This window comes from Glycine max, chromosome 6 (assembly GCF_000004515.6).
Source record: "Glycine max cultivar Williams 82 chromosome 6, Glycine_max_v4.0, whole genome shotgun sequence".
Taxonomy (NCBI): domain Eukaryota; kingdom Viridiplantae; phylum Streptophyta; class Magnoliopsida; order Fabales; family Fabaceae; genus Glycine; species Glycine max.
This window is the reverse complement of record NC_038242.2, coordinates 1277408-1288117: the sequence shown is the minus strand read 5'-3', so window position 1 is coordinate 1288117 and position 10710 is coordinate 1277408. Positions and strand designations below refer to the sequence as shown.

The 10710-nt window shown below is 31.8% G+C and overlaps 1 protein-coding gene across 1 annotated transcript; it reads right to left on the bottom strand.

Moving 5' to 3' along the window:
* Nucleotides 1–7398: 7398 nt before the first annotated feature.
* LOC100796595 (serine/threonine-protein kinase PBS1-like) lies at nucleotides 7399–10710 on the bottom strand. The gene is made up of 5 exons (NM_001254280.1): nucleotides 10620–10710; nucleotides 10380–10543; nucleotides 10094–10283; nucleotides 7963–8354; nucleotides 7399–7596 (listed from the first exon to the last, which is right to left on the bottom strand). Exons 1-5 carry the CDS (start codon nucleotides 10708–10710, stop codon nucleotides 7399–7401), a joined length of 1035 nt encoding a protein of 344 aa, NP_001241209.1.

Here is a 10710-nt window from a genome sequence, read left to right as displayed (position 1 = left end):
TGTAGATATTCGTTTGTTTTTCGGTTTCACCTTTTCTTTATTTTACAATATATTATTTATTCATCCATATTATCATTTCGTTTTAAAATTGTAATACAACAATAAAGAATATAATTAGCATTTTAATTTTTATAAAAACTGCTTAATATTTCTATTATTATCTCACATTGTTCAATAAATAATTATTTGTTTATTTTATAAAATAACAATTAAAATGAAACAAAAATTTACTAAAACTACAATCACAAGAGAAATGAAGGGAGTAATTTAACTAGTACAGTATCGTTTATATATACTAGATTTATTTTGATAGTATTTTTTGTAATAAATACTAATAACAAATCTCTAAGGTAATATTTGGTTTAAATTTCTTAAGTGAATTTGGGATGAAAATAGTAAAAATTAACGTGAATCTTACACATTTACACTCTAATTTAATTTAAGTATTTTTTTTTTCATTTTCACATATCTTTAATTCCTTTAGATCAAACACAGATTCAGAGAGGAAAAAAAAACTTTGTATATGAGTATGTGCTAAACGCGCGTGGAGCAGGGGTTGATTTTGCTTTTATGCTTAGGTACAAAACAAATCTCTGTACTTTTTCATGCATTAGTGGAGAATTTTAATCTGAAAATCCTGTGATTTTGTCATCATCACGTTACGATCAACAAGTTGGGCTATTAATGAGCTGCAGATGACAGTTTTGTTTTCTTTCTTCATTTTCACAATCGTTAGAACTTAGAAAATGTAGAAAGTCAATGGAAGAAACTAACAAGCCATGCAAATGCAATGAACGTTGGACATTCGTCATGCCACCTGGCCCAGTAAGTCACTTTTTAAGTCCATTTAGATCTTCGATAAAACGTCTGAATAAGGAGGTAAGTATATTTTAAAGATATTAATTCAAGATAAATAACAAATTTTGTTAAGAATTACGATAAATTATATTATTATTTTTTATGAGGATGTCTCAAAAAACATTTACATAAATTTCTGATTATTTTTCTAACAAATGTTTTAAAGACAATTCCTCAGGTTCTCTTTTGAATAAATAATGCTGTTATGTAATTTAACTCGAAGACTAATTGACGAAAAGAAAAAGCTCGGAGACTACTATGTTGCCAATTTCCCTGTAAATGCATGAATTGGTGGAAAAGAGAAGAACAAATATATATCATGAGTGTTAAATGGGATCCACCGATTGTTCTGGTCAGTTTCAATTGTATATTTGAGGAGGTACACTATTTAGGACCAAGGCTTTTACACCAAAAAAAAATAAATTTTTATATGTAATAAAAAATTGAGCAATCCAAAGAGAAAAAAATGTTTGTACTTGCTTTTTTTTATAGTTTCTAGATTTTAAATAATTTCATTCCAAAAAATAAATTAATTAAACAATAATTAATTATAACTAATAATTGAGCTACATGATATAAGAGCAAATAGTTTATAAATTGAGGACAAATGTAAACACTGTTTAAAGCAGTGTCATCCAATAAAATATTGGCATGCATGGTAAACTTAATAACTTTATAATTGATTGAGCTGGTAATGTTGTAGGAATCATTCGGATAATTTAACTATCTTAAGAGTAAGGCATTACATTTTGTAATCAATTATTTTATTTAACTGACTATAACTTTTTTTATTTTGTTTTATCTAACATTGTAAATCTCGCCCCTTCTACTTTTCCCCGTTTGTGTGTTGATATATTTACACGTAAATTTTAAATTTGATATTGTTGGTCGTAGTCGTAGAGCTAGAGGCCTTAGAGCTAGAACTTGGTTTTCAGTGAGGGAGTATGTTGAATCTCACTACTAGTAGGGTCACCATCACATGAAAGTTCACGTATTGCATTTGACATCATTCATGTCTTTTTTTTAATTGCTAATTTAACCCTGTGATCACATAATTTTAAAAAATATAAAATTCAAAAATCATATTGAAATTCATTTTAAAAGGTTATACATAATTTTGTCACAAAAACAATTCTATTATTTAAATATAATTTATATAATATTTGTTTATTATTTACTGAGTTTTAAATATATAATATAATATCTAACTTTTGTTATTTAGTGATAATGAAACACAGGGTAAAAAAAATATCAAATACATATTTCATCCAATTCTCTTATAACCTATCTAACCGTCAAAATTAAGTCTTACGAAAATGATACTTACATCAACATTCCTGAAAATATAAAAGTAAATCCTGAAACAAATAGTCCTATGATTTTGGGTTTATGCGTCATAGAAGATTGGACGTGTCACCTTGAAGCAATTTAAATATTTGACGTTAAAATTTGACTAAAAATGTCTAATAAATGAAATATTCAGTAAGAACCTTCTCATTCCGAAAGGTTAAGATACTTTTAATTTGTTTCCAATATGTTACCATTATTTTATATATATATATATATTAGACATGTTGTATGTGAATGTATGATCTTAACATAAAAAAAAACAACTAATTATAATATTAATAAATATGAGACTTTACTTTTTAATTAATATGCTCAATACACTTTTTTGCCTTTTTTGGAATATTTTTTTAAAATATATATATATATATATATTTTTTAAATTATATTTTAAGGTTTAATTTTATCATTTAATTATTAAAAAATACAATTTGATTTTTTTATTATTATATCGAATTACGTCCATTCTTTCCACAAACCCGGATCCATATCTACAAAACCAAATCCACGCCCACCACCCAAATTCGTAAGCGAGAGCGGCTTCGGTGACGAAGGACAACGAATCCCCGACAACAAAGGTTGACGGCGAAGATGACAGCGACGATAAAACCCATATCTGTGTTGTTTTCTCAATTTTTATTCTGATTGTGTTTTAATTGTTTTGATTTGAAATGCTTAGGATTTTGATTGTGTTGATTTGAGGTTGTTAGGGTGCTCATTGTGTTGATTTGGGGTGATTAGGATTTTAATTGTGTTGATTTGGGGTTCTTAGGATTCTGATTGGAATTGATTTGGGATAATCCGTTGATTATTTTTTTAAAATTATAATAATTAAACTGGGGCTTTAAACCGCAACTTTTTTAAAACTTTTTTATTTAAAAAAATAAAATAAATATATTGATATTTTTTAGCTGTCATGGTAAGCAAACTTAAACAGTCACAGATTACCGTTTAACGGTAACCGTTATCCTTGGAAGGAAAGGGTAAAATTAAAATGTTTCAAACAATTTGAGGGACAAGTTAAACATTTTAATAATTGAAAGATTAAATTGAATCTTAAAAAATATAATCAAGGGGTGAATTGTGTAATTAAGGGAAAAATTGTATATAATAATATTAACAATTTTTTTCTAAAGCCAAGATAAAAACAACTATTTTATAAGCTCAATTTTTTATTCTTCAAAATAAGTCGATGTGATCCAAAATTTTATTTTAAAAATTGAGTTTTTTTAAAAGAAAAGAAAAGAAAGAGATAGACCAATTCAAGCATAGAAATACTTTTTTTTAAAAGAAATAAACATAGAAATACTAACGACCTTGTATCATATCCTCAAAATTTTAGACATTATAATATAGTAATGATATTTATATTTTACATTTTTATAATTACGACTAATAAAATTGAACTTAGTTTCATCATTATATTTGTAAGAGCAAAACCAGTGTCAAGACACCCAACCTCAAGCTTAGGTCGTTGGAGTCCAACTTATCAAAATTCTTTGGATGAGATTTCTTACATATAACATACTAGCTAGCGTTAGTTGTAACAACTCTTACAGTCGAAGTAGCCTTAGCTCTTAGGTGATTGCTAAACTCAACAACTATGGTCTGAGACACCAAGTATGTAACACACTTAGAGCCGCATTACTCACTCAACACTTGTACCTCAAGATCTAGTCCAATCTCTACTATAGCATGATAAATTAACAAAAAGAAGAACTACATTGATATCTTTCAAAACTCTGTCACTAAGCTGATGTTAGTGGGTTAGATAAGATAATTTCAAAAGAAAATTAATGTAATTTTTCCAAACAAAAAAATAAAAGTTTAGAATCTTTATAAGTGTACCTTCCAAATCCAATGCAAAGAAAAGTGTCATCACTTTTAGCAGAAAATCGTGGAAATTGGGAGGGGAAAAAACAGAATGAAAAAAATATTGGGAGAATGAAATGTGAAGGACACGGAACTTACGCAAATACGCGTTATCATTGAATCGGTGGGAGTGCTACTTCGTTTGCTTTGTGTTATCTGTAGCTGACTTTGGAGATAATAAATAGACTCTACTTTTCTTCTAAGTTGGTCAGCCGCTTTCAATAGTCAGTGCAGTCACATCAGTATTTGACACTAACTCTTCATTTGGATCACAATATCTTTTTTTCTTCATTGTTAAGTTTAATTTTCACACATTCACTATTTCGAAAAATCAAATTCAATTGATTAAATAGGATAGGTGAATTTTTTAAACTATTCGGTATTGATAAAATAATTTAAACAAAATCGGTCATTTATCGGTGAAAATTATGGGAGACTTAATAAAGTTTAGTAAAATTTTAGATTATGAAAACTGTAAAATAATTTTACTTTATTCATTTTTCAAATAATCAAACCCAGTATTTCCCAACAATCAAGTCAAGAGAATTGTGCTGCTAAGAAACAAAAGGGCATGGCAGACAGTTTCTCCGTGTGTCGTTGCATGCTTTTTTGTTTGCTAAAATATATACACACCAAGCAGGAGAAAATATAGCACCCATGTTCTTTGTCACCGTAACCTTCATAGCAGATTGTAATAAGTTGACCAAGATAACTTGATTTTTATTTCACTTTAATTTATTTTAGTACATATACTTATTCATTCCTCAAAAGAAATTATTTGACATAATTTAATTTTAAATAAAAAAAGTCGCTGAATAATCTTTGATATTACAAATGTAGCATTCATATATATTCTTTTGGACACATCAAATTAAAGGGTTCAATTATTTTTTCGTCCATTAAAATTTGAAAATATGTTGCCGTTGGGATAACGCGGAGAAACTTTATTACTTGAGTTAGTTATTCGCAACAAAAATTTTCACACATCACAATTAAACGGGTTTAAGAAATACTCAGTCGACTCAGTTTCATTTACACGTTGTAAAGACATTTGACACATTTCTCTCTCTCGCTATATATATATATATATTCTCCAACTCACATATCAAATACCGACAAGTTATTTTCCTTTACCATGTCCTCATTCTTTGTGAGCCTCAGAAAGGAAATGGAGAACTCAGAAGATTTTCTCAGTCTCTCTACCCCATGTAATAATGCAAAGAGAGTAAGACTCCCCTTGATCGTAACAATCTTGTTTTGCAACATAGTAGTCTCCGATTCATGTGCATCGTGACCCATGTAAATTCATGCATTTACACGGAAATGCATTTACATAGAAGTTATTTTCGTAACAATCTCGACCCATGTAAATTCATGCATTTACACGGAAATTGGCAACATAGTAGTCTCCGAGCTTTTTTTGCAACATAGTAGTCTCCGATTCGTGTGCATCGTGACCCATGTACCCTCCCCTTGATCGTAACAATCTTGTTTTGCAAAAGGTATTTGTGGTTGTGTGCATCGTGGCTCTCCGATTCGTGGCCCAAGGAAAAGGTGGAGTGATGGTTTTACTCTTTTTTCGAAGAGAACATGCAAGATGAGAGCTCAAGATAGCACATGCATGAACATTTGGATGCACATTATCTATGTTGGGGTTGGAAGCTGTATATGGTGATAACATGGGACTGGTACTAAGTGATAAAGTGGTTAAAGGAGCATTTAGATGCATGTCACCAACAACATTATCTGAGTTGTGGTACAATGGTGTATATGGTTCCAACAATGGACTAATGAGTGAAATTTGTGTTTGCATTGTTTGGGGAAGGTTTATTGTAGGAGAGAGTCCCACTCTCTTTGCATTATTACATGGGGTAGAGAGACTTAGAAAATCTTCTGAGTTCTCCATTTCCTTTCTGAGGCTCACAAAGAATGAGGACATGATAAAGGAAAATAATTTCTCGGCATTTGATCTGAGTTGGAGAATGTATATATAGTGAGAGAGAGAGAGAGAAATGTGTCAAAAATCTTTGCAACGTGTAAATGGAACTGAATCGACTGAATATTCCTTAAACCCGTCTAATTGTGATATGTGAAAAATTTTGTTGGGAATAACTAACTCAACAAGTAATAAAGTTTTTCCGTGTCATCCCAACGGCAACATATTCTCAAATTTTAATGAACAAAAAAATAGTTGAACCCCTTTAATTTGATGTGTCCAAAATCATTCATATATATTCTTTTGGAGAATATATATGAATGATTTTATTAAAATTAAATGTATAAAATAATTTTAGCTTACAAATAGTCAATTTATTTTACTTTTATATTTGTTTTCTTTTAAATTACTTGTAAAGAAATTTATCCAAAATAAGGCCTTAATGAATAAACCCCTGCTTAAGAAGAGAAAACAAATAATTATATTAGGTACTACAAGTATAATCCCTACCACTCAGTCGTGAAAAGAGAGAGAGAAAGATAATGGAAAGCACAAGGAAATTGGGGAATACAACAATTATTATGTTGTTGCACATTAAAGAGTAACAATTGTTTGCCTACACAAGAAAACCCAACTTTATGAAAGCTGTTGGTTTTAGCATATATTGCAACAACCTCTCTATAAGCCTGTACAAAATGGCGTGTTTTAATTTTTGAGTGAGTTGTGTAAATATTAAATAACAGTACTTTATAACAAAAAGCTTCAGTTTTGGTCTAAAGCTCAACAAGGCATCACCAGGATAGGTACAAGCTAGTTATAAAATAAAAAAATAAAAAAATAGGTACAAGCTACACCCATATTGCCGCTAATTTATCCTTAAAACAAGACCCGAGAGAAAAGAAGAAAGTACCGTATAAGCACAATCTCAAGCATATATCCCCGCTCTCTCTATATATACCATAACTTTCATTTATTTTATATCAGAGCTACCGTCACTCAATAACACTCCAGCTCCAGTCTGGTCTAGGGTGTTGCAAAATCAATGTCGGGAATAAGTTAATTAAAGCAATAACATATGACACTTTAAAAGCCTAAATAAGCATAAACTCATCCATTGCAATTAAATCAATCCACATGTTTACTAGTGCTATATCAAGAAGTTTATCTTCACTACTGCTGTGGCAATAAGTTAATTAAAGCAATAACATATGACACTTTAAATAGCCAAGTTGGTAGCTTACACTGACCAAACCGGTAAGGAAATCATTACCCAGAATCATACAGAAATGGGAGCTCAAGCTAGAATCAGATACCTGTAAATATTAATTTATGTCCATTTCAAAAGGAGGTTGTTGTGGTGAGCTGCACCACCATGTCTATGGACTTCAGGGATTACTATGAGAAGCTAGGTATTCCAGTGCAACAACAATATCACCAATAAGTGGACGGAATTTCGGTTGCTCCTGGATACACATAGCAGTTATAGCCATTGCCTGATTCAAACAGCGCAAGGGGAAGTTTTCTTGTAATAGAGGGTCAATCATTTGTACAAACTTTTTCCGGTCACTGAAAAATTGACGAGACTGTACAAGAAAAAAAACTAAACATAAGTAATCTTATTTGCGAAGAAGATTCATTTAGATAAAGAAATCAGTAAAGCTAAAGTCATATGTGACATGTCAAAGAATCCCAAGGATTCATTATAATTTATGAAGAAGGCAGGAAACGCCTTATAACACGCTAGAGTTTTCATAATGATTAATGAGATGAGACATGCTCTAATTTCTAGTTTTTCCACACTTTCTCATAAAATTTTATATGAGAAATCTCAATATGCTAGTGAAAAGATGAAAATCTAAAAGGAATCACTTGCATACAAAGCTAAGACTAACATACTAAACTTAAAGGGGAATTTCTTTTTAAATAAACTATACAAACTAAATATTTACCCATGAAACCAAGTTTTGCTCTCCTGGTCTTCTATTAGTATCTATTGCCCTACGTCCAGTGATCAACTCCAACAAAAGCACACCAAAGCTATATATATCAGATTTAAGAGTTAATTTGCCGCTCATGGCATACTCTGGTGCACAGTAACCATATGTTCCCATCACTCTGGTTGAAACATGGGTATTGTCTCCAACAGGTCCAAGTTTAGCAAGCCCAAAATCTGACAGTTTTGGGTTGAATTCATTATCTAACAAGATGTTCGCAGATTTCAAGTCCCTGTAGATAACAGGTGGATCTGCTTTACAATGGAGATATTCAAGGCCACGAGCAGCTCCAACAGCAATCTTCATTCGAGTACTCCAACTTAGGGGTTCTTTGTCTGGGTGAGGATCTGAAATGAGATAAAGTTATAACATGATTGGTATATTTAATCGTTAAAAGATGGTCCTGTAAAAATCACATAAAGAAGAAACTAATTTAGGGGTATATTTTAAGAGGAATTCCTAATAATGCAACCTATTCAAAACTAAATTGTTCTTCTCAAAACTTTACATTTAGGCCAAAATATTTATTTTTCTGAAATTTATCACATCTTGGCCTACACAAAAAACAGCTGTGACCTCTTTTAGCAAGTACAGAATAGCCCAAGCACAAAACCACTCCCACTGAAAAACCAGATGTGTTATCAATTGCGGATCGAGAAAATGGAAGAAACCCAATAATCCGTTATATCATATGGCGGATTGCGTCTTAGGCAAGTAGTGGAAGTGGCATATCAGTTGAAACATAAAAAAGTAAACTGTGTGCAAATAAATAAAAAAATGCATAAAATTGAAATTGACATTAACACAAGTTCAATTCTAAGTAGTCAAATCCCAAATAGCGGCATGTAGCAGACCCCAAAACCACTGAAGTGAGTAGCAAAAAGCAAGATAGCCGCTATTGCGAAGTCTAGAAAACAACATACATAATTTATATCATACACATAAATACTCTAAAATAGAAAAATACCCAAAATTATAGACAATCATGATTAATAAACAAAATTCATTGTACAATCACTGACATTTAAATCCAATACCAATTAAAAGACGAGAGCTATTGACTGTTGAAGAGTGAACACATTCAAATGGGAGACGAAAGGTCCCAGGGTCAACCTAATAAAACTAAAAGGGGTGCCGAAAAGACAAAAAATTAAAAACCCAAAAAAAGAGGGGAAATGGGGGGAATTCACAACCGCTTTTCCGGCTTCTCCAAACCTCCAATGCAAAACTCTTTTGCATCATCACAGGTCAAATTCACAACCACTACCCTATTTGCAGCAATAGCGGCGCAATTGACAACATAGGTTCAATTGGCTGGTGACTCACCAAAGATGACAAGAGGATGTATGACACATGCCACAACCACAAGACCCATAGCAGTTGCAGTAGTGGACGGAGTCTCAATTACAGATCCAAGGAATTCTGCAATGCAATACCACTATAGCAGATATTTAACAACACTCTCAAAATCAGCTTAGAGCCCCTACATAGTTAAATTCCAAAAGAAGGAAACAAACAACAAGGAATGTGATTTTCTCAAATTTTTCCTCCCTTATTTAGAGGAGCAAAATCCTTCTTTTCCTTCCCAAGGCCTATACCCCTTCATATATCTGCATGCATACTAATGAATCGGGGACACTGTCCTGATGTAGTCAATGACAAAACTTAGAAAGCAAGGAACGTGCATGTTTCTCTCCATACAGGACTAAGTTTATGGACACAACTCTGCTTACACAGCTAAACAATAACCAGCTCCAGTCAGTTTATATTTAGTTAGAGTCTTTCATTGAAGCAGAAAGCGTACAGAAGCTATTCACTCTATAAAGATATACTGCACTTATTATGCACAGGTTAATAGGTATAAAATATCAACAGAAAACAAATGATATATACTTAAGGTTAAAACTTATAAATAAACATACAAGGCTAACACAAATGAATGAATGAAAAAAAAAAGTTGTAATGTAGATTAAATACAAATGAATGAATGAAAAAAGAAGAAGAAGAAGAAGAAGAAAAAAAGCAAGCGACTTATAAAAAAATGGTGAAAGAACAGAACAGAAGAGTAAAGGTTTGATAAGGTTACCAAAAAGATGGTCTTCGAGTGAACCCATGGGCATGTACTCGTAAACCAAAAGCCTTTGATCTCCATCAGTGCAGTAGCCAATTAACTTGACAAGATTAGAATCGTGCAGCAGGCTCAACATAAGAACCTCCGTCACAAACTCATGAAAACCTTGCCTACCATCATGAATCAATTGTTTAACGGCAACATACTGTGATCACCAAATCAGAAAATCACATCACATTTAAAAAAAAAAAAAAAAAACAGAGAGAGAACGATCTGAATGAATAAATAGAATTGAATTGACCTCTCCCGTTGAAAGACGACCCTTGTAAACCCTTCCAAAACCACCTTCCCCAAGTAAGTTCACTTCCTTGAAACCCCTCGTTGCCTCTGCGAGTTCGCGAAAACCAAAACTAGCCGCTGCCGTACTAGTTCCTTTGTTACTCACACTCTTCTTCCCCTTCCCCTCTGCAATCAAACAAAACAAAACGAATCATTAGAAAGAAACAGTTTAAAAACAATAAAATTGAGTCTCGGAACAAACCAGAAGAAGAAGTAGCAGATCGAGAGCCATTGTCAATTTCAACCCTTCTCACATCTTTCCCACGAGAAACAAAGCACGAAAAGCAACTCAT

Bases quoted from the DNA above. Each gene is read 5' to 3' on its own strand.
- LOC100796595 (NM_001254280.1), bottom strand. From the start codon at position 10,710: ATGAGTTGCTTTTCGTGCTTTGTTTCTCGTGGGAAAGATGTGAGAAGG. The intron at 10,284-10,379 runs GTCAATTCAATT...TGGTGATCACAG, and splicing joins GTCGTCTTTCAACGGGAGAG to TATGTTGCCGTTAAACAATT. The intron at 7,597-7,962 runs GTAAATATTTAG...TTTCTTGTACAG, and splicing joins AGCAAAACTTGGTTTCATGG to TCTCGTCAATTTTTCAGTGA.